Source organism: Orcinus orca, chromosome 3 (assembly GCF_937001465.1).
Source record: "Orcinus orca chromosome 3, mOrcOrc1.1, whole genome shotgun sequence".
NCBI classification, from domain to species: Eukaryota; Metazoa; Chordata; class Mammalia; order Artiodactyla; family Delphinidae; genus Orcinus; species Orcinus orca.
The window spans coordinates 20,326,046-20,349,054 of record NC_064561.1 but is presented as its reverse complement, the minus strand read 5'-3'; the positions used below and the strand labels follow the sequence as shown (position 1 = coordinate 20,349,054).

Genomic DNA, 23,009 nt, shown 5'->3' with positions numbered 1-23,009 from the left:
CCAGAGAGGGAAAGTCATGTAACTGGTCATTGGCCTCTATTCTTTTCAGTCGGTTTTTCCTGAGTGCCTACTCTGTTCCAGGTACTGTTCTAGGTACTGGAGATTCAGGAGAAAACAAGATGCATGAAGTCCTTGCTCTTCTAGAACTTACTATTCTAGAAGGAGGCAGCAGACAATTAACAAATGAACTAGTGACCAAATAAAATGCCTTAGATTGTGTCCCTTTTGTCAAAATCAGTGACATTCACCTCGCTAAATCTAATGGTCAATTCTCCCACGTGACTCTGATTTCTGGGTACTTGCTCTGAGCCAGGCCCTGCTCCAGGAACTGGAGAACAGAGTCGTGAGTAAAAGAGGCCCTGGGGACCTTATATTCTAGTACCAGAAAGCAGATGATGAGTAAAATAAATAAGTAAAATATAGGGTGTGTCAGGAGGTGATAAGTGCTTGGAGGGAAAGCGAAGAAGAGAAAGAGCATGGGGGTGCTGGGGTGAGGCTGAGGGTTTGACCAGTTAAATGCAGTGGGCTGGGAAGGCCTGGCTTGAGGTAGGAATTGAGGGAGCGGCCAGAGTAAAGTCCTAAGGCAGGCGTGGGCCTGGCACATTTGAAGACCTGCAAGGTGGCCAGTGTGGTGGAGCGAGTGAGGGGTGGAGAGTAGCGGGGAGGGAAGGCTGAGAACTGGTGGGACCTTACAGACCCTTGTAGTGTGAGTTCAGGAGTGATGTGATCTAACTTTCCTTTTTAAAGATTGCTGTGTAGGGAGTAGATTGTTCTTGGGCCAGGGTGGAAGCTGGGACCAGTTTGGATGCCATCACCATAGTACAGGGAAGGTGACAGTCCACTTGGGCTAGGGTGGTGGCAATGGAGATGGAGAGAAGCAGCTGGATCCTGGATATTTTGAAGGTAGAGCTGAAGATGGGTTACAAGAGAGGAGTCAGGACCAGTCCAGAATTTTTGGCTGAGCAGGTGGAAGGATGGAGAAGATTGTGGGAGGAGCAGGTCTGGGGACAGGGGCAAGTCAGGAATTCAGCTTTGGATGCAATAAGCCTGAGCCAGATGCACATTAGATACCCAGGTGGAGCTGTGAGCAGGCAGCTGGATGTGCTCTTTGGGATTTCAGATTGGGGCCACAGGTGCACCATACTCGTCACATTCAATGCCCGAGACTGGGTGAGACCGTGAAACAGCAAGTGTTGACAGATCAACACTCTGTCAACACTTAGTCCTGGGGCCTTCCAAAGCAAAGAGGAGGAACCATCAGCTTTGTTCACATCTTTACCCCCCATCACCTAAAACAGTGCCTGGCACAAAGTAACTGCTAGGTCAGTATTTTTTGAATGAATGAATGAATGAGTGGTGCTAAGTGCTAAGAAGGAAATAAAATGGATGCTGAGTTAAAGAGTATATGGGGGACTTCCCTGGTGGCGCAGTGGTTAAGAATCCACCTGCCAGTGCAGCGGACATGGGTTCGATCCCTGGTCCAGAAGATCCCACATGCCATGGAGCAACTAAGCCCATGCGCCACAACTACTAAGCCTGCGCTCTACAGCCCGCGAGTCACAACTACTGAAGCCCGTGTGCCCTAAAGCCCGTGCGCAACTACTGAGCCCATGTGCTGCAACTACTGAAGCTCGCGCGCCTAGAACCCACGCTCCGCAACAAGAGAAGCCACCACAATGAGAAGCCTGTGCGCCACAACAAAGAGTAGCCCCCGCTCGCCACAACTAGAGAAAGCCTGCACGCAGCAATGAAGACTCAATGCAGCCAAAAAAAAAAATAAAATAAAGTACATGGGGGAGAGTGGTCTACTTTAGATAGAGTGGTCAGGGAAGATCTCTTTGAGAAGGTGGAATGAGTCAAGCCCTGAAGGACAGAGAGAAGTCAGTCATATAAAGAGTTGGGGAGAGATGTCAAGTGCAAAGTCCCTGAGGCAGGAACGAGACTGGCCTCTTGGGGGATCAGCCCTGTAAGCCTGGATCGTGCAGGAACTTGCAGTCCCAGAACCTAGACTTTGGATCACATCCTGGGTATCCTGGAGAGGTTTAAAGAGAGGAGTTAAGTGATCAGACTGATTGTTTAAATAATCCCTCTGAGCCACGTGGAGGATGTTTTGTAGGGAGGCAGGAGTGGAAGCAAGGAGAGTGTTAGGATAGAAGAGGCAGTGGCCCAGGCCAGAGATGGCGATGCTTGCTGAGGTGAGGGAGGGAGAGTAATGGGCAGATTCGAGATATTTTAGGAACAGAATGGCAGGATTGGGATTCAAGAGCCTCTACTTGTTCAACCCCACTGTGAAAATGTCCTCCACAGACAGACTTGGGAGGGCCTGGGGTAGGGACCAGAACCCCATAGGGCTGGGGGGGGGTTCCTCCTGGGGTCTCTTCATAGTCACCCAACCCCAGACTCCAGGGGCTGCCCCACGCTGGAAGACGTGGAAGATGGTGGGAAGGGCTGCTGTGGCTGCTAGGATCATCCCATGCCAGGCTCTGGGCCAGGACTCTAAGGCAGCTAAAACCATGTCCGGCACTTGGAGAGGGTCCTTTCCCCCTTTTTCTCCATCAGATCTGGATTTGTGATCTCTCCCCAAGCCTGGCCCTCCTCCAATGCTTCTCCTGTCCAAAATTCTTCAACATTCCTCCCATTGAGAGGTGGGATTATGTCCCTGTTGTTGAATGTGGGCCCTGGGACTCAAAAAGAGTACACTGGACATAAAGCTGTGCCAGGTTTCAGGCTGAGGCCTTAAGAAACTGGCAGCTTCTGCCTCTCATCTCTTGGGACATTGGTTATGGGAACCCAGCCACAATGCTGTGAGGAAGCCAAGTGGTCACATGGAGAGGCTGCATAGAACTGTCCCAGCTGACACCCCAGTTGAGGTTCCATCTGTCAGCCAGCAAAGACCACCCCACTGTGAGTGAGAAGATAGCCCCAGCCCCAGCCTGTAAGCCACTCCAATCGATAGGGCTTTGGAGTAGAGATGGGCCATCCCTATCGAGTGCTACCCAAATTGCAGTTCTGTGAGCAAAATAAATGATTATTGTAGTTTTAGGCCACTCTGTTTGGGGTGGTTTGTTATGCAGCAACAGGGAGCTGGGACTTCATGCCCACCTCTCCAGAGCCTATCCACAACCAAGCACTACTGAGTCTTCCTTCTAAATACATGTTCTCTTCATCTTCCCTGCCACCCCATTTGTGACCTGGACAGCTACGTCAGCATCCAAGTAGATCTCCTCCCACTCGCTCTTAATTGCACAGGGTCTGTTTCCTACACAGCAGCCAGAGAACTTGCTAGAAAGCCCATCTGATTACCTCCCCAGCCCCTCTGTACCCACTTGAAGCACCCAATGGCTCTCCACTCTCCTAAGATCAAGACTCACCCCCCTTGCCCCCTTTAGGCCTCAGCGACAGTGGTGGTCTTTCTTCTCTTCCTCCAGTACCTCACGGGCCCTTTGCCCCAGAGCCTCTGCACGTGCTGCTTCCACTCCCCGAGATGCCCTCCTCCACCTACCTAGTTAATGCTTGCTCAAATGTCACCTCTTCTGTGAACTGCCTCTGAGTCGGTGGTTCTTGAAACGGGGTCTCTGACCAGCATCATCAGGGAACTTGTTAGAAATGCCAATTCTCAGGCCCAAGCCCTGTGCTAAGCCATCAGAAATTGGGAGGCAGGGCCCAGTGGTCCGTGTTTAACAAGCCCTGCAGGTGATTCTGATCCATGCTCTTGAGAAGTGCTGCTCTAAAGCCCTCAGCGCAGGTCATGGATTTTGTCTTCTCCCATCTGTGAATTCCTCTCCTCCAGAGGTCTGCATTTATGATGACACAGGTCTTTGTGAGATTACCTGATGCCTGGCTCCCCTGATAGACCAGAGCACAGGGGACACTCATCTTCTGCTCCTCACTGCCTCATAGGCCTAGGCCTGGCACACCCTGGAGCTTAGGGATGTGGGTTGAACAGATATTAACTGTCGGCCTCCAGGTGGTCATGGGCTTCTCTGGCTGTGGGGTAGGGGAAGGGACTGGTCCCTTACAGAGCTGGGACCCTCAAAGTGGACAAGGGGAGGGTGAAAAACCTTAAGAAGTTTGGGGAGCGTTCAGCCCCTGCAGAAAAGGCTGCTGTTCAGAAGGCAGGGAAAGGGTCTCCCCAGCCAGAGCTTTCCCTCCCTCCCTCACCTCCCCAGTCCCTCCTCCACCCTGGGGTAGCCCTCAGCTGACTGCTATTGACCATTGAGCCAGGCCTTGTTTTGTGGGCTTTACGTGTTTTATATCATTTAATACCTAAGTTTCTGCGTTGTGTATCATTAACATTCCCATTTTATAGAGAGGAAAACTGAGACTCAGTGAGGTTCAGGTACTTGCCTGAGGTCAGGGCAGGGAGGACTTGAACCCAGGCTGTATGACAGGTGCACTGGCCCTCGCCATCCATGCCCAGGTGGAGAACACTCAGATGGCCCAGGAGGTAGGAAGCAGGAGTGCAGTGGGCCGGCAGGCCTGTGTGGAACCTTACTTGCTCTTCCCTAAGGCAGCGTCAGCTGTAGCAGATTGGGAGAAGGAGGCCTCAGTGTTGCCAGACCTCTCTAAAATTTCAAGAGCAACCAAAAATGTGGATTTTTTATATCCTCCTTGTTTCTAAATAATCCCATTAGAAAGAAAACCCTTAGGTGCTTCCAGAGACCAGATAAATGCCTGTGTCAGATGACATTGATGGTGAAATCGAGGGGGTGAATGACAGCAGAGCCAAAAAGGAGACACCACAATGTGTGTATAAGGTCTTGGACCTGGCCCCGCCCTGCCCCCCTCCCCCATGTCAGAGTCGCAGCTTCTGCCATGTCTGGGACGGTCCGCTTTAAATTCAGCGTCCACCCTTGGCGGGATGCGGTTTCACTAAGGGCAGACCCCTAATACTGACCCTTACCATCGTGTCTCAGCCCCCAAATGGCCAGCACCATGTGGGCGGAGGCTAGGTCTGCCTGGTCACAGCTGTGTTCCCAGCCCCCGGGGCTGCGGTGCTCACTAAATGCTTGCTGATGGAAGTAATAGTGTAAAGCCCTTCCCCCTCTGAACACCCCACTCCCCCACCCCTACGCTGGCTCCTCCCAGTCCCCTGTCCTGGGTGAGCGGGGCGGGGCGATGGTGGGTTAAAGGCCGGCAGCTGGGGACCCCCTCGGATGCTGGGTGCCCGTGGAGTCCAGGCTGTAGCATGGCTACCGCACACTCTGTAAGTCCACCCGCCCGCCCCCTTGGGCAGCGAAGGCTGGGGCTCACCGCCCACCTTGACTTCTTTCTTTGGTCAGGCCAAAGAGGCTGAGGGTGGAATCCAAAAGTGGAAGAAAGAGAAGGAGGAGAAAGAGAAAGAGGAAGAGGAGGCAGCAGCGGGGGTGTGGGTGGGTGAGGAGGGTCTGAGGAAGGCCCGGGCCGAGGGCCCCGTGGAGAGCAAGCTGGAGTTGCACCCACTGCTGAACAGGTAGGCCCTACTCTTGGCCTTGGAATCACTTCCTCATCTGGGAACGGCCAGAGCTGGCCTAAGACTTGGGCTCTGGTGGCCCTTCCAGCCTTAACCCAGCTGAGATTCTGAGTTAAAGGCCCTCACTCATCCCCTGGCCCTTCAGGATAACTGGCTCCAGTCACCTTGGGCGGCCTGTGCCCCAAATCCTATCTCCCTGTTTGCCCTTGGAGGGACAGGGCTTCCCTGCCAACCTAGCTGCTGCTGGGGGCGGGCAGGTGGGTGCACTCTGCTTCCTCCTGGCCCGCCCTCCTCCAGGTGGGCTCTGTGGTTCTTCAAGAATGACTGCAGCAGGGCCTGGCAGGACAACCTGCATCTGGTCATCAAGTTTGACACCGTGGAGGACTTCTGGGCGTGAGTGTCTGTCCCTCATGGAGGAGGCTGGGGCCATGGGGTTCTGAGCTGGGGATCCTTCGCAGACCCCACCCCTCCAGGGAGCCGCTTTCTACACAGCTTTCCCAGTCTTCCCTGGGGCCTTGCAGCATCTGCTGAGGACTGGGGCTTGGTGGGTTCTGCAAGGAGGTGGCGGGGGGATTGGGCTGGGGCACATCCCCCCCTGAAGCCTCCTTGGGACCCAGGGAGAGAGCCTGGGAAGTGGGAGAAACAAGGAGTTGACCCTGACTCTGCTGCTCCATGCTTTGTGACCCTGGGCAAGTTCCTGCCCCTCTCTGAGCTTGTCTCAGCCACAAAGTGAGTTTTAAGGCTGTCTCAGTGTCTGTGGTGATCCAGTGAGGAGATCTGAAAGATGCTTCACAAACCCTAGAGGTGGGTGAGAAGGTAGGATTTGAAGGTCTGGGCAAGTGGGGATGGAATTCCTGGCAGGGGGCACCAGTATGAGCAAAGGCTTGGAGGCTGGAAGGTGGGTGGAAAGCAGTGGGGTCTGGTAAGAGATTGAGGGGGTCTGAGGCCAGTTGGAACCAGGCTCTAAAAAGCCTGGACTTTCAGCCTGGGGTGGGGGCCTCTCTCCAGGATGTACAATAACATCCAGCTGGCCAGTAAGCTCTCTTCCGGCTATGACTACGCCCTGTTCAAGGTAAGCCCTGCTTCCCCACCCCCACCCTGTCCCCAGGGCACAGTGGGGCTGATTCTTCCCAGCTTCCTCCCTCACAGGGGTTTGGGGGTGGGGTGCCGAGGACAGCCTCCCTCAGAGTCAAGTATAATTTCAGATCAGAGGACCGCTCGGCAGAAGCATGGACAGAGTGTCAGACCTGAGCTGTACCTTGAAGGACAGGGGAGGGGGATGAAGGGGGAACAAGGAAGGAGTCTAGGTTTCTGGCCTGGCTCCTTAACTAGGGAGGTGCATCAGAATTGCCCCAGGACACTCATCAATGTCCAGGCCTGTCCCTGGAGGTGCTGTGCAGTGGGGCCCTGACATCAGCATTTAAAGATTTTCCTTAGGTGACTTGTTTCCAGCAGCTGAGCCTGGAATGTCTGCCTTTGGCCACACTGGGGTTGCCCCAGATGCTTTCTTTTTTTCTTTTTTTTTCTTTTGCGGTACAGCCATGGCTCACGGGCCCAGCTGCTCCGTGGCATGTGGGATCTTCCCAGACCGGGGCACGAACCCGTGTCCCCTGCATTGGCAGGCGGACTCTCAACCACTGTGCCACCAGGGAAGCCCCTCCCCAGATGCTTTCTTAATCACCTCCATTTGAACTCTCATATCAAGGAACTTGGTTCACTAAAGGAGATAAACACACACCCACGCAAGGCTACGTGAGGTGACAGATGTTGAGGCTTAGGGGCCCATGGGAACTCACAGGAGGGTCTGGGGGGCTGAATGGCTGGTAGAACCTGCTTGTACAGGAGGGATGAAGGCAGAAAAGTCCTGGCCTGTGGAGGCCTACTGAGGGGCTAGAGCAGGACCTGGGGAGGTGGCCAGGCCCTCACTTTCCTCTGAACAAAGGGAGGTGGTTGATCTGCAAGCCTGCCTCCCAGGATGGCATTGAGCCCATGTGGGAAGACAGCAGGAATAGGCGGGGTGGCCGCTGGCTGGTCAGCCTCGCCAAGCAGCAGCGCCACAGTGAGCTGGACCACCTATGGCTGGAGACGGTGAGTGGGGGACTGGGCGGGGAGGCTTCCCAAGGGAAGGGGCTGGGCTGGTGTGTAGCGGTGGTCTCAGGGTGGTGGGGGCAGACTCTGTGCCTACCAGGAAGCCTCATCCTCCTCCTTTTTTTTGGCTCCAGCTGCTGTGTTTGATCGGGGAGAGCTTTGAGGAGCACAGCCGGGAGGTGTGTGGGGCCGTCATCAACATCCGAACCAAGGGGGACAAGATTGCTGTATGGACGAGGGAGACAGAGAACCAGGAGGGCGTGCTGCGCATTGGGTGAGGGGTATCTCTGGCACAGGGTGGGGGCTGGGTCTCTTCTAGGAGAGAAGGGGAAAGTGGTGGAAGGGGCGTGGTTTGGCCTGCAAGGGAGACCTCTGGAACTCTGCATGCTGTCTCTCCCTTCTTTCTTCACCACTTGTGTAAAGGGTGTGGCATCTCAATTTCAAACTGTTTCTTAACAGACCTCTTTTCCTTTGCACTAGGCACATTTTGGGTTTCCACATGGGTAAGACAAATACAACAGGAGTTACTGTGGTTGGAACCAGGGTAGGAGCTCTGAGCAAAGGACCCAGGGTCCCACGTTATCTCCAGGACCCGCTGCTGACTGCCTGTCTCCTTTCCTCTCCCACTTACCTCCCAGGCATGTCTACAAAGAGCGCCTGGGACTCTCCACAAAGACCATCATTGGGTACCAGGCCCACGCAGACACGGCTGCCAAGAGCAACTCCCTAGCCAAGAACAAATTTGTGGTGTGAGGGGGCCCTGGCACCACTGCCCATTTGGCTGCCCCTGAGCCTCCCACTGCTGTGTGTGTGTGTGTGTGTGTGTGTGTGTGTGTGTGTGTGTGTGTGTGTGTAAAAGGGGCTGGACTGGGGGCAGATGGCATGGTTCTCACCTATTCTGGAGTGAATACGAACACTCTTTAATGTGAATTGGGGCCCAGGACAAGGGGCAGTTCTGGTGGGGGACCCAATGTGAGGGACCAGGGCAACGGAAAGGTGGAGGAAAGCCTGGGCTTGTTTCACCCTGGGGGTTGGGTTGGGTAGAGTGGGGTGAGGTGAGTTATTGGTGGGAGGAGGGCTCAACTGCAGGTGGAAAGATAACAGGAGAGAATCCTAGGATCCAGGACTTACTCCGTGCTCCCCACCTCGGGGAAAGAGGCTAGGTGGCCTGAGGGCCAGACTCTTCCATTTTGGGGGAGGGGGCTCAAGGCCGCTGACCCAGAGCTGGAGCTCAGGGACAGGAGTGGGGGGCTCTCTCGATTGATCACTCTGCTTTAAAAACTTTTATAGATTGCCTCTCATCAGATTTGTAGCCTTGGAGCCTACCCTGTATCCCACACCTCCCCTCAGCCAGCTGTGCGTGGGTCCCTAGAGGGGCGGGAGCGGGGGCGGGGGCGACTGATGAGGCCCTGGCCCAGGAGAGGTGGTCAGGCCTTACTATGGTTCTGCTAGACGATGATTAACTGGAAGGTGATGAAGCTTAAGCCCCTTTCTGTTTCCTAAATAAATACTTTTAAACAAAACCAGAATTATTTTTAAAGAGGACTCTAAAATTGAGTAAAATTCAGGCCCCCCAAAACTTGATCTGCTCTAGTCCTGCCTTGAGAGGGCTCCTGTGAGACGCCCCAGGTACCAAGGAGCCTGATCAGGGTGGAAGCTGGTAGGGGGGAGAGGGGTTAGATGGTGGGCGGGGGGCTTTAACCGCCAAAGGGGCTTGAGCCAGGGGATGCAGTATATGCCCCTGGCAAAACTGAAGGGGCAGGGAGCAGCAGGAGTGGCCCTCACAAGACCCAGGTGTCATCCACTCTGAGTTTGAACGAGTAGAGGTAGAACTGAATTTCTGGGGCTTCCCTGGTGGCACAGTGGTTAAGAATCTGCCTGCCAATGCAGGGGACATGGGTTCGAGCCCTGGTCTGGGAAGATCCCACATGCACGCAGAGCAGCTAAGCCCGCGAGCTACAACTACTGAGCCTGCACTCTAGAGCTGGTGAGCCACAACTACTGAAGCCCGCTCCGCATCAAGAAAAGCCAGCCCGATGAGAAGCCCACGCATGGCAACTAGAGAAAGCCCGCGCGCAGCAACGAAGACCCAACGCAGCCATAAAAAAATTTAAAAAAAAAGAATTTCCATCCAGTGAGGAGCGCTTTTTTAAAAAATTTATTTTTATTGGAGTATAGTTGCTTTACAATGTTGTGTTAGTTTCTACTGTACAGCAAAGTGAATCAGCTATAGGTATACAAATATCCCTCTTTTTTGTATTTCCTTCCCATTTAGGTCACCACAGAGCATTGAGTAGAGTTCCCTGAGCTATACAGTAGGTTCTCATTAGTTATCTATTTTATACATAGTATCAAGTGTTTATATGTCAATCCCAGTCTCCCAATTCATCCCAGCACCCAAAAAGCGCTTCTGATTGGACTCCACTGTAATAAAACGTCCTGCACGTGTGCTAAACACCATCCATATAACCATCCTCCTCTCGCTCACCAGCTCAGTAGTTACTCCTCTCTAGGGATGGGAACAGACGGCAAGGCCGGGGATTGTGGTGGCGCTGGTCCTGAGCTTTGCGGTGTGGGGGGAACTAGGGGTCTTTCGTGTCTGCGACTTGCGGCGCCCTCAGCATCTCAGGTTGGTCTGAAGGACGCTGCAGCGGCCAGCGCATAGGGAGGAGTCAGGCCTAGAGGCTAGGCTCCGAGAGGGCTGAGTCGGGCTGTGGGGAGGGGCCTGTATGGGGGTGGGGTCCGGAGGGGACAGTCGGGAGACTGGGCTCCAAAGGGGAGTAAGGCTGGGGGCGGAGCCTATGGAGGGGGCGGAGTCAGGCCTAGAGGTGGGGCTCTGAGGGGGACCAAGCAGGGGGCGGTCCGGGAGCCGAGGGCGGTCCCTGCGGGGCGGACCCTGGGGGGCGGGCGGGGCCCGACGGGCGCTCTAGGTGGCCGCAGCCATGAAGCCGCAGCCGCCGGGCTAGGCCCCGGGCGGCTCCAGCCCCGGGCGGCCCGCGGAGGGCTGGGCCCAGACCCCGGCTCCGGTTCCCGGGCCGGCGGGCGGCCGCTCACCATGACCGGCAAGCACCAGCACTTCCAGGAACCCGAGGTCGGCTGCTGCGGGAAATACTTCCTGTTTGGCTTCAACATCGTCTTCTGGGTGAGAGCGGGGTGGGTTCTGGGCCCTGTGCTGGGGATGGCGGGAGAAGGAGGCTCAGTCCCCTACTAGGGGGAGACACTCTCTGCCACAAGGGCTTGGGACCGTCCCCCCACTCCTTCCTCCCATTCGCACCTCCACGCCCCCCCCCAGGACCACCCAGGGGAACTACGAAGAGGCCCGGATTGCAGGGGACGGGTCCCAGCCACTGCGGTAGTGGGGGGGGGGGGGGACAGTCTTCCGGGGTCTTCCCGAGGCCCGGCGGAGAAATGGGAGGTGTTTCCGTGAAGACCCCACGGGCACGCTTAGTGCAGGCGCCCCCTCTCCCTCCCAGCCCCTTTGCTACCCGGGGGTGTCAGGGATACGCGGAGCCCCACCCCTGGTTTCACCCGTAGGGATGAGAGCCTCCTCGAAGGACGGGATCCCGTCTCTTGCCCCTTTACCTCTCCAGTACCTGGGCCTGCTGCCTCGCCTTAAGCTCCTACAAAGGGGGAGGATAGGTCAAAGGTCGAAGCCCCACCCCAACCCCAAAGAGGCTTGCGGGCAGGGAGGGCCAGTCGCCCTAGTTCTCGGCCGGGGACAGGGGATATTTCCTGATGAGAGGCCAATAGAGCTGGCCCTGGGGAACAGAATTCAACATCCACAGCTGACCAAACCGAGGCTCCAGGGCAGGGCTGCCCCTGCCTGGAGAACGGAGCTGCTGGTGCCCCTCCCAGGGTGGCATCTGTAGCCCTGGGCCCTGCCAAGTCATCTTTCCCTTCTCCCTCTTCATCCCATATCTCCAAGGCTACTTGCTGCCTCTGCAGTCTCTGCTTCTGACGTCTTGGGTCAGAATGCCAGACCCATTCAGTTTTGTTTATCAGGACTCAGTGGCACTGCCCTTTACCCACATACTGCTCATGCAATGTGGGTGTCCTTTGGCCCCAGCAGTGCCCAGCCTCGAGGGTGTGAGCCATGTGCAGAGAGCACTAGTCAGGGAAGTCTGAGGCTCTGGGTGAAGCAGGCCTAGCTGTGAGACAGTGGGCAAGTCACTTCTCTCTGGGCCTTAGCTTCCCTGGCAGCGAGTGGGTGATAATGAAGCCTGCCCCTCAGGACTGTTACGCAGATTAAATGAATTATAACTTACTGTATTCTTGCAGCTACTTTATTATCTACATTTTACAGGTGAAGGAACAGGCACAGAGAGGTTAAATCTTTTAACCCAGAGTCACACAGCCAGTAAGTGCAGAGCCAAGGTGACAGCTCAGTGGGCAGTAGATGGAGGTGAGGCAGAGCATTAAGCAGAGGGAACCCCCCCCCCAGATGTCAAGGGGCGAGAGGCATGAGAGACCCAGGCTTGTTCCAGGGTCCTCCAGGATGGGGAGCCTGAGTGTGAAAGGCCCCAGGTCTGGGGCAGAGAGTTTGAGTTTTATGTTGAGGGCAGAGGGTAGCACTCGAGGCTTCAGTGCTGGGTGATGGGTATGTTCTAGCTTCTGTTTTGGAGGCAGATCTGCCTGGCTGACATGGGGAGGGTGAGTGAGGGGCAGGGTTTGGAGGTAGGGAGACCAGGGAGGAGGGCTGGGGCAAAGTTGGGGTGGTGGCAGGTGGGAAAGGTGAGGAAGGCTCCAGGGAAAGTTACGAGGCTGAACTGACAGGACTGGGCCACTTGGGGGTTTGGTTTTGGGTCAAGGTGGCCTGAAGGAGGTACCTGTGAAACAGGCCCAGAGATTTTTTTATTTTAATGGAAAGCAGACCCTTATGTTACCCTGCTCAGAACCTTCCAGTTTTTTCTCACTAGAATACAGTCCAGACTTCTCCCCGTGGCCCACAGCACCCTGTGGTGTCTGGCCTTGCTGCCCTTCAGTTTGTCCCTTGCACCGCCAAACATGATCTTACCTCTGGGCCTTTGCCAGTACTTCCACCTAGAATTCTCTTCTCTTCAGTGCACCTTTTCATCATTCAAACCTCAGCTAAAATGTCACCATGCTCCCTAACTGAAACATGCCCCCACTACCCTATTAACTCCCCATTTCATCACCCTGTTTGATTTTCTTTAAAGGCTCTGTTGGTATCTGAAATTACTTGTTTGCTCACTGTGGATTTCCCCCACTGGAGTGTAAACTCCATGAGGGCTGAGAGCTCATGTGTCCTATTCCCTGATGTATTTCTGGTGCATGGAATGGATCCTGGGACATGGAGGCATTTGCAGCAGGCAGGTGGACTAAGTGCTCTAGAGCCGGGGAGAGGTTTGGGTGGAGATCAGGAGATGCCAGTGTCACGATGGGGTGAAAGATGAGTGTGAGAAAAAGAAGGGTAGAAGGCTGAGGTTGGAACCTGGTGGGGGAGGGGGGTAGCCATGTGCATGGCGCAGGTGAAGCAGAGCACTGTAGGAGGGAGGCTGAGAACGGGCAGGAGGAGGAACGGCGTTGCGTTAACCATGGAGAGGTTTGGGAAAGAGAAAGTAGTGATCATTCACCTAAAGGCCACGGGCGGGTCAAGTGGGATGAGGCAGGAGAAGTGATGTTTGGTTTCACATCCCAGATCCAGTGTGGGGGAGGGAAGGAAAAATATTTCTAGAAAAAGAGTACAGCAGTGGGAGGAGCCTGGGGTTGGAGAGGGGAAGGTGCTAAAGGTGGCAGGTCAGGGGTGGAGCTGACTGAGGCTCTGTGCTGAGGGGAAGGAGCCTGTAGAGAAAGCAGGTGGGAGAGGGAGGTCTGAAGAGGTGGGGTCACAGCCTTGGGCTTGGGCCAGAGGGGCACTCTCCCTCTGAGACTAGATGTCCTGCCCGGGTTCAGGCAGCTGCCCTCGATATCCAGGGCTCTTCCTAGTACGGAAATGAGGTGGGATACTGGGTGGTGTTTAGAAGGCCTAGGCTGGTGCCACTCTGCTGATACGGGGCTGAATTGGGATTCCCTGGGATTTAGGGGTCTTTGGCTGTGAACTACAAACGTACTCTGCCAGATAGAGGTTGAAAGGGTGGGACGGGAGTGAGGTGGCAGTCACAGAGTTGCAGGGCAGCAGGAGGACCAGACTTGGGAGGGGGCAGAGAGGATGCCAGGAGCCTGGAACCCTAACATAGGCCTGGGGTGAGAACAGAGGCTCAGGAAACAGCTGCTGCCACTTGGTGGGACTGTTTTAGCCATCCTCTGCTCCAATTCTGAGTTCCAAGAAGGGGCCCGCCTTTGTCCGTCTTAGGGCTGGGGACGGTTCAGTCTTCCAAGCTATGTCCTGTGGGAAGAAACACTGAGATGCATTCTTGGGAAGATTGAAAGGACCCTGAATGTAAATTGATATAGCCACTATGGAGAACAGTGTGGAGGTTCCTTAAAAAATTAAAAATAGAACTACCATATGACCCAGCAATTCCACTACTGGGCATATACCCTGAGAAAACCATAATTCAAAAAGAGTCATGTACCAAAATGTTCATTGCAGCTCTATTTACAATAGCCAGGACATGGAAGCAACCTAAGTGTCCATCAACAGATGAATGGATAAAGAAGATATGGCACATATATACAATGGAATATTACTCAGCCATAAAAAGGAACAAAACTGAGTTATTTGTAGTGAGGTGGATGGACCTAGAGACTGTCATACAGAGTGAAGTAAATCAGAAAGTGAAAAACAAATACCATATGCTAACACATATATATGGAATCTAAAAAAAAGAAAAGAAAAAAAATGGTCAGAAGAACCTAGGTGCAAGACGGGAATAAAGATGCAGACCTACTAGAGAATGGACTTGAGGATACGGGGACGGGGAAGGGTAAGCTGGGACAAAGTGAGAGAGTGGCATGGACATATATACACTACCAAACGTAAAATAGATAGCTAGTGGGAAGCAGCCGCATAGCAGAGGGAGATCAGCTCGGTGCTTTGTGACCACCTAGAGGGGTGGGATACAGAGGGTGGGAGGGAGACACAAGAGGGAAGAGATATGGGGACATATGTATATGTATAACGGATTCACTTTGTTATAAAGCAGAAACTAACACACCATTGTAAAGCAATTATACTCCAATAAAGATGTTAAAAAAAAAAAAAGAAGAAAGGACCCTGGATCCCATTTACAACCCTTTCCCCTCTTTCTCTCTTTCCCCCTGGCTTCCTGAAGACCCTGAGCAGTAGTGGGGAGGGGGCTCTGCTGGGGGTGGGAAAGGATGCTGGTGCCCCAGCCCTCAGCTCTTTGCTGCTGCTCCTGCAGGTGCTGGGAGCCCTGTTCCTGGCCATTGGTCTCTGGGCCTGGGGTGAGAAGGTAAGGCGGTGGGGTAGGGTGTGGGGCTGCTCTGGGTCAAGATGGTGGGAAGGCCAGCTCCCCCCATTTGCCTCTGCTCGCCCTTCACAGGGTGTTCTCTCCAACATCTCGGCGCTGACAGATCTGGGAGGCCTTGACCCTGTGTGGCTCTTTGTAGTGGTAGGAGGCATCATGTCGGTGCTGGGCTTTGCCGGCTGCATTGGGGCCCTCCGGGAGAACACCTTCCTGCTCAAGTTTGTGAGTGCCCTCCCACTGGGGACCCCAACCTCCTCCCACCCACTTCTTGCATAGTTCATGCTTAATAATGGTAGTTTTATTATTATGTTATTGTAACAATAATCACTAGATTTGTATTCTCCACGTTTATAGTATCCTTTCTGTTGTACGGGGCCGAAACCTAGTGGCCTAAGCTAAAAGGGCCACTAAGAAAGCCCAAGGGCGTGTTAGCTGCCAGCGCATTTGGATCCAGCAGCCACCACAGTGTCACTTGTCCTAGTCGCTCTGTTTCTCAGCTCTGTCCCTCTGGGTTGGCTCCAGTCCTCTTGGGGTGGAAAGATGTCCGGGAATGGGTGGGTGCTGGCTTCAAGCTGCCCTCCCAGGAACTCCTGCTGGAGGCTGAGTGAGGCTCTCCCTTCCCAACCATTCTGCCCAAGTACTTCAACTGCCTCTCCTTAGTCCTGATTGGCCGCCTCTGGACCAATCCCTGTGGTCCCAGGGGAGGTAATGCTCTGATTGGTGGGATCTTGACGCATGCCCAGTCCTCTATGTGGGAGTGGGAATGGGAAAAGAGGTGGAGGTGGCTCCTGCGTAGCAGCAGAAACTGAATGTGTGTGTGGAGAGTGGTTCCTCAAAGACAACAGGGTAGGTAAGAACAGCACTATCTTTTTTCATCATAAAACAATACTAACATGATAGAAGGTGGGGACTCTGGGCTGTCTTGGGTCAGGGTGCAGGAGGTTGGAGCCCCACCCAGTGGCAACCCCAGACCCTGTATCTCTGACCCCCACTGTCTGTGTGCCCCCAACCCCAGTTCTCCGTGTTCCTTGGCCTCATCTTCTTCCTGGAGTTGGCAACAGGGATCCTGGCCTTCGTCTTCAAGGACTGGATTCGAGACCAGCTCAACCTCTTCATCAACAACAATGTCAAGGCCTATCGGGACGACATTGACCTCCAGAACCTCATTGACTTTGCTCAGGAATACGTAAGTCCAGCATCCAGCTCTGACCACGTGCAGGAGGCACGTGCTGGACAGATGAATGAGGGAGCAAGCTCCCTGTGTGCTGGGTCCGTTCCCTCGCCCACCAGGCCAGGCAGGCCCCAAGGAAGCGAGCCAGGAGGGCCCCTGTCTGAGAGGAAGCCAGCCACTCGTGATCTCCATGTGCCTAGCCCTGCATGGTCACAGCATTGGGGAACAGAGGCCAGAGGATCCAAACTGGCAGCTCCTAGGCCAGGCTTACAGAACACTTAAAGGAGGAAACGTGGCATAAAAATATAGATTTCTTCTTCTAAACTGGGCCCACAGTATGGGCTGGCGCTACATTGCCACTGCCCCCTTTGCTGGTAGAGGGACTGTTTGCCCCGTCCCCGCCACTCTATTTTATTATACCTGTCGGCCCTCTTCCCTTATTTATATTATTCGTTTGGCCTCTGAACATATTCGAGTTTGAGACCTGCCCCCCAGAAGCTCTGCCCTCAAGCTTGCAAACCTAACCCCTGTGAAGAAGCAGTCAGTGAACAGTTCACAAAATCCTAGACACCTCTCGCCTGCACATTCTCACCCACTCACACGTGTAGTCACACACACTCAGAGTCATACTCCTTTGGTGCCATCCACCCCAAGAACTGCTCTGGGATCCAGAGGTGAACCAGAGCCGGTGCCTGCTTTGAGGAGCTCTCAACCCAGGGCAGAAGTAAACAGAGAGGCAGGTGGTTAGGATGTGATTTATTTGTTCATTCAACACAGAATTGTTATGGACCTATTCTGTGCCAGGCTCTGGGCTAGGGGCTGGGGATTCAGAGGTGAAGAAAGCTGGGACCTGTGTTTGTGGGGATGGTAGTCTGGGGGAAGAGACAGATGATAAAAGAGCAAAACAAACAAACGTGTGTGTGTGCGCGTGTGTGTGTAGAATTATAAACTGTGGTAAGGGCTGAAATGGGGAAGCTCGGAGAAGGCGAAGGCCTCTTGGGGGCAGCCTTGGGAGAGGAGAAGGCCTCTCAAGACCAGCCTTGAGCTGGTCCCTGGAGGGCCAGCTTTTTAGCAGCCTGTGCCATGTCAGTGAATTAAGGCTGTGTGCTCCTGTCTCCCCACTAGATCATGAGCTCCCTGCTTCATTGCAGCCCCACGATGTGCTGGGTAGGGGTAATGGTGATACAGGTGCTGACAGCAGCATCTGTAAAGTGGAATGGGATCATTGTGAGGGTGGCAGGATTGCCCTCCTGTCCCGGCAGAGAGGAAGAGAGAAGGTCTTCTGTAAAAATCGCTGGGGCAAGTGTGGGGAGACGGGTCACAGATGTGGGGTTCAGTGGTGCCTTTCCCCACAGGGTTTGTTGAAACTCGAACCCCTCAAGGTGGCCTGGAGGAAGCCACAGTCCTTGGGCCACCATCCCTGCCCCCTCCCTTCCTTTTCTCAGCCTCTCTTGGACTAGGGGACAAGCTCAGGAGCCCCTTCCTACTCTACCCAGCCCCCACCAACCCAGGCAGGAGCCTCAAGCTGCTCTGGTGGCCCTGGGCCCAGGCCTGGCCTGTCTGTGGCGGAGCTACCCGCCTGCCTGGCTGCCTCTAGGCCCCCTCCCGGCCAGCCCAGCCCTGTCTTCCTGCAGCCTGGGCCTGTCCCCAAACAGGATGGGGCTCCTGGGCTGGGCCTGGCTCACCTGGGGTTCTTCTCCCACCCGCTAGTGGTCTTGCTGCGGAGCCCGAGGGCCCAATGACTGGAACCTCAATATCTACTTCAACTGCACTGACGTGAACCCGAGCCGGGAGCGCTGCGGGGTGCCCTTCTCCTGCTGCGTCAGGGACCCTGTGGTGAGTGGGGCCTGGTGAGGAGGGGTGGGCCTCGCAGTTCGCAGGCGCAGTCTGGGAAGAGCCCATCCCCGGGCTGGCTCGACTCCACCCTGCTCTGGGGGCTGTGGATGTGGATGTCGGGGGAGGTCAGCTTACATAGGAGTAGCCCTGTGGGCTGGGGAGTTTGTGTCCATGGGCAGTGCTGAGGCCTGTTGGATAGGGACTGCTCCTCTTGGGCCACCATGCTGGGGTGGCAGGGTTGGGGGTTCTGACCCTTTTATGGCTTTCTTTAGAGCAGAAGCTTCTCTCGGTGACACCCCCCAGTCACAGTGCACAGGGACAACGAGGGCCAGGTTTCTTCCCATTCTTATAAAACTCGAGCAGTCAGGGTTCCTAAAACTGAAGCAGTTCAAGCTGGTGTTGTGGCCATGCGCCCTGGCATCAGGGAAAGAGGTGCACGGGTCCCAGCCAGCCTAGCTTAAGGAGCGGTGGACGCAGCGAAATCCATGGTTCCATCTGCTTCCCCTGAGACCCCATGGATGCCCCCCCCCACTGAGTTGCTCACTGGCCTGTTTCTTCTCAGGAAGATGTCCTCAACACTCAGTGTGGCTACGATGTTCGGCTCAAACTGGTGAGAGGGGGAGGGGACAGGGCTGGGGGCAGCTGGGGGCACTGGGATCGGAAGGGGGGGTCCCCTTTAGGCTCTAAAAGGCCTCAGGGATTCGGGGGAGGGGATGCTGAGTCCTAGGAGGCACGTGGGGCTTGGTACTGCCAAACACAAGGCAGTGGACTCCACTAGAGGGAGAAAACAGTAAGACATGGATAAAGAAATACGAACAATAATGTGACAATTTCAGCTAAGCACTTGGAAGAAAATAAAATCAGAGAAGTGATGGGATTGGGGCAGGGCAGTCAGGGAAGGCCTCTCGGAGGAGAAGGCATCTGTGCTGAGACCCTGATGAGGAGAAGGCCCTGTGGTGGAGCTCCAGGCTGCAGGCACTAAGGTGTAAGGTCCTGGGCGGGGCTGAGCTTAGCAAGCTGGACTGAGATGGGGCCTGCAGTGGTGGTGGGTGGGCTGAGCCGAGCCTGGTGCCCATCTGTCCCCAGGAGCTGGAGCAGCAGGGCTTCATCCACACCAAAGGCTGCGTGGGCCAGTTTGAAAAGTGGCTGCAGGACAACCTGATCATTGTGGCTGGGATCTTTGTGGGCATCGCCCTCCTCCAGGTACCACTGTGGCCCTGCATGCCCTCACTCTGCCCTGGACAACCTGCCCTGCCAGTGGCCTCTCCCTCACCTGCTCTCCGTCTTACAGATCTTTGGTATCTGCCTGGCCCAGAACCTCGTGAGTGACATCAAGGCAGTGAAGGCCAACTGGTGAGGCTGCCTCGCTGGCCATGGCCACTCGCCTGGCTGACCCAGGGACCCCCCCCCCCCCCCCGCAACTCTCCCCATGATGGGCAAGGCTGCAGGAGGTGTTTCTGCTTGGACCTGAACCCCACATGGGGCTTGCGTGCCTCTGGGCTGTGCACCCATGGAGAGAGCTGCATGGCTCTGCCCGGGCTGCCTGTCCTGTAGCTGTGTGCACGGAGGGTGGGTGTGGCCAGTGGGTGTGCACAGGGAGCCGCCGTCTCAGCTGTTGTTGGGTGGTTGGCTCTCCAGGGGACTAGGAAGGGCACAGCTAAGAGGGGGCAGGCCAGGTTGGGTGGGCTTGGGGCCTGCTGTTGCGTGGGACACAGCCTCATGTATCTCAGAGCCCTCTCCACTAGCTGTGACCTTGACCCTGCCAGGAGCCCACTTCAGCCTCAATGTCTCAGACTCTAAAATGGGTCCAAGAATTTTCTCTCCCTTGCTTGCCTCTCAGGATCAAACATGATGATGGCTACAGACTACTCAAATAAACAAAACCTTGAAAACCACTGGCTTCCGCCCGGCATCTTGAAGGTTCTGTCAGCTGCAGGTTCTCAGCAGAGCTCTCCATCTTGGGCCCCAGCCTGGAGCCATCCGCCAAATGTGTTTTCTTGGCCTGGGTAGTATATACATTTGAGCCAACCTGTAAAACTTGGTGTATTTCACATAAAAGTCCAGATCCCCAGCTTCTTGTGAAGATTGGCCATCTGGCCACAGCAGCTCTTGGGACATCGTCTCCTGGGACATGTGCTTCCTGTTCTCTGAGGGACCCACCTGGCCTGTGCTGCTCACCCTGTAGGTTGGGGTTGGCCTCCCCACTGCTGTAGCGTTTTTCCCTGCAAACACTGCGAGGCTGCCGTGGGCTAAGCCTGGGGCGAGGCACCAGGATGTGAAGAATGGGGAGGCTGGACCCTGCCGTGAAGAGGCCACACAGCCTAGGAGGAGTCCAGCCACACTGGAGACTGAGATGGGTGCCCAGGAGAGTGGCTAAGGGGTGGAATGGAGATCAGGAATGTTTGGGGAAGGAATTAGTTGGAAGTTGAAAACTTGGCACACATGGGGTTGGGGGGAGCCTGCTTTGGGAACCATGGTGGTTGACACGGGCTCACTTGGAATCAAATCGAAACTCTTCATGGAGGCCTGCAGAGCTGCCTCATGGCCACCAGAGGGCGCACCAGCAAGCTTTGCCTGGGTCTGGCTGCTTCGTCCACAACCTCACTCTGGTACAGCCAAGTGCCTGGTGTGTCCACCCAGCTTACCAGTGCTTTGGGTTCAGGGAATTTGAGAACTTCGAAAGGAGCAACTGGCTCAGACTTGTGAAGTCTGCTGCTCTCAGCTCTGCCTCTTAGCTGCATGAAGGGGTGTGTGTAGAGTGACTGCCGCACCCATCCCTAGGGTGCCCTTTGTGGATAAAAGGGGGGATTTGGGCTGGTTCACAGATCTCTTACTCAGATGATCTTAAGGTTGTATAAATGAATGAAGTAGGCCTTTGACTTGTGAGGTCTTTGCAGTGCCACTGACTTTCCTACTGTTCCTGAAGACTACACAGAGAGACATTGCTTTATGATGAAAAATATTTGGACCATCAAGTTGATAATGGCAGCTGACCTTGAGGTACAATAGAGTGGTGGGGACTGGCAAAGCACAGGTCCCCATCTGAAGTTGGTGGTTGTCATTTAGTTGTGGCTAATTGCTATAAAGTGGGAATGCAGGTCTAATGTCAGAAATCTGGAGAAGCCAGAGATCCAGGCTTTTATGTGAAATATTCCTATTTTTAAGGTGTTGACAACTAATGAAAAAAAAATGCAAGCCCAACAAAAGAGGAGGGAGCCAGCTTTGGCCCCTGTGTCACTACGGTTCCCTCTGGGATAATCACCCATTGAGGTCCTGGCTGCTGTGCCATTCAGGGGTGCTGGGAGCTGCTGCCAGGAGGGGAGGGTGTGGGGTATGCAACCAGCATTGTAGCTCCCAGACACAGGCTGGACAGTGTCCTGGGGTCCCTGACAGGTACCAGTGGAGTACAATAAATGCAGCTCACAATATTGTACACGTCTTGCAATTTTTAATTTCACAAGCTTTTACTTTTCATTTTCCCCCTCAAACCTCACAACCCCCTTGTGAGGTGGAGACTCTTTTCCTGATGAAGAAACTGGGCTCAGAGAGGGGAGCGAGTTGCCCACCACACAGCTGGACGAGGCACCCAGATCTGAGTCTTCTCGCCGGAGTTCTGCACCAGACCCGTCCTGCCTTTCTGATGCATTTGGGTGACACCTGCACACTTGAAGTGTGAACCAGTAAGGGACAGCAAGGGATCGTTCCCCAAGCATGAGTTGAGCTTCCACACAGGTGCCGGGGATGTAGAGGAGAGAGAAGGGCAAAGTCCCAGCCCTCGTGCTGCATTCTCGTGGGGGAGACACAAGTAGGCAAATAAGCATTTTTGTTAGTAATATAATCTATGAAGAAAATAAGAGTGATGAGCTAGACAGTGATGGCTGGAATGCCTGTGAGAAGGGACCCCTTGCTGGGGTGGTGGAAGAAGTCCCATATCTGGGAAGCTCCAGGGGAACAGTGTTTCAGGTTTTGGTACCAGCTGCCCTAGAGGCCCTGAAGCTGGGTAGGCTTGGCATAGGGGAGGCTGGGGTGCTGGAGAGGTGCGAGTGAGTGAGGGGCAGAGGGCACGGACAGAGGGAAGTGGTGGAACCAGGATATATTTGGAAATAGGACTGATGAGATGCATGGGAATGACTGGAAGGAGTGGTCGTGAGCTTGGCTGCAGACCCAGAGTTCTCCAAAGCTCAGTTCTGCTACAGGACATCCATCCATCCATCCACTCAGGTAGGCCCTGGCTGGAGGCTGGGGTTGCTGAGGCAGCTCAGACTTGCCCTTTCCCTCCCAGAGCCCATGGTTTCCTGGTAGAGGTAGTGGTGCAATGTGTATGTGGTGACGAGCACATGATGATCACTGCACGTGGCGTTTCATGCTGGTGAGAGACAAATCTTCTGTCCCCAAAGTAGAACTTGGAGCAGTTACTTTCCTTGGACTGAGGAGCCCTTACCCAGATGGAACCTCTCCGGATGTGTAGAAAACACAAGGAAGCTTATAAGCTACCTACTGCCCTTCACACTAGGATCCCTGGGACATGGGGACCAAGGTCACCCTCCCACCCACCGTCAGGGACACTGGAGGTGACAGGGGTGGGCATTGTCTTGCAGCCTGGGAGACCCTCAGGAGCCACGGGCCTACCTAGTCTAACCAGAGGAGAGGCTGCCAGCAGCTCCCCTATCATCTTGGCAGGAGGGCATCTTCTGATATCAAGCTACCTTGTGCGTGGGGGGAGGGCGGGGGAAGAACTGGAAGGGACAGATTGAGCCGGACCATTGAGCCCTTGGATCTCTGGACGAGGAGGTCAGATGGGCTATGGAGTCCGGGGCCAGGGTTCACTTCCAGAGGGTGGCTGGCGCATGCCTTGGAAAGAGACACTCCCGGCGGCCACCAGAGGGCACCAAAGCGCAGCCCACGCAGGCAGCAGAGTCAGCTGCGGGCAGAGAGGGGCTGTGGGTCGTTGGAGGGAGGTCCGCGTGGCTAAGCAAAGACATGCCACCTTCCAGAGACCTGGGGGCCCACCCTGTTGGAACCAAATCCAGACCTTGCCACCCTCTGCTTTATTCTCCGAGGACTTAGAGCA

At 54.9% G+C, this 23,009-nt stretch overlaps 2 protein-coding genes across 5 annotated transcripts; both read left to right on the top strand.

Annotated features, from left to right (window-relative positions):
- The first annotated feature begins 4,384 nt into the window (after positions 1 to 4,384).
- On the top strand, positions 4,385 to 8,293 carry EIF4E1B (eukaryotic translation initiation factor 4E family member 1B). The gene is made up of 7 exons (XM_033414933.1): positions 4,385 to 4,447; positions 5,283 to 5,452; positions 5,750 to 5,845; positions 6,461 to 6,524; positions 7,427 to 7,540; positions 7,675 to 7,814; positions 8,179 to 8,293. The coding sequence occupies exons 1-7, from the start codon at positions 4,385 to 4,387 to the stop codon at positions 8,291 to 8,293; spliced, it is 762 nt and encodes a 253-aa protein (XP_033270824.1).
- Positions 8,294 to 10,458: 2,165 nt separating this feature from the next.
- TSPAN17 (tetraspanin 17) lies at positions 10,459 to 19,841 on the top strand. Of its 4 annotated transcripts, none has more exons than XR_007476360.1 (9): positions 10,459 to 10,682; positions 14,866 to 14,916; positions 15,007 to 15,153; positions 15,947 to 16,117; positions 17,813 to 17,938; positions 18,505 to 18,548; positions 19,025 to 19,141; positions 19,230 to 19,291; positions 19,779 to 19,841. XR_007476360.1 is itself a non-coding variant. In XM_012538642.3 (9 exons), the coding sequence occupies exons 1-9, from the start codon at positions 10,596 to 10,598 to the stop codon at positions 19,813 to 19,815; spliced, it is 846 nt and encodes a 281-aa protein (XP_012394096.1). In that variant the 5' UTR covers positions 10,459 to 10,595; the 3' UTR covers positions 19,816 to 19,841. The 4 variants fall into 4 exon arrangements, 3 of the variants coding, with proteins under 3 accessions (XP_012394096.1, XP_033270769.1, XP_049563619.1); XM_012538642.3 differs by having other exon boundaries at positions 18,501 to 18,548; XM_033414878.2 differs by lacking the exon at positions 14,866 to 14,916 and having other exon boundaries at positions 18,501 to 18,548.
- Positions 19,842 to 23,009: the final 3,168 nt, after the last annotated feature.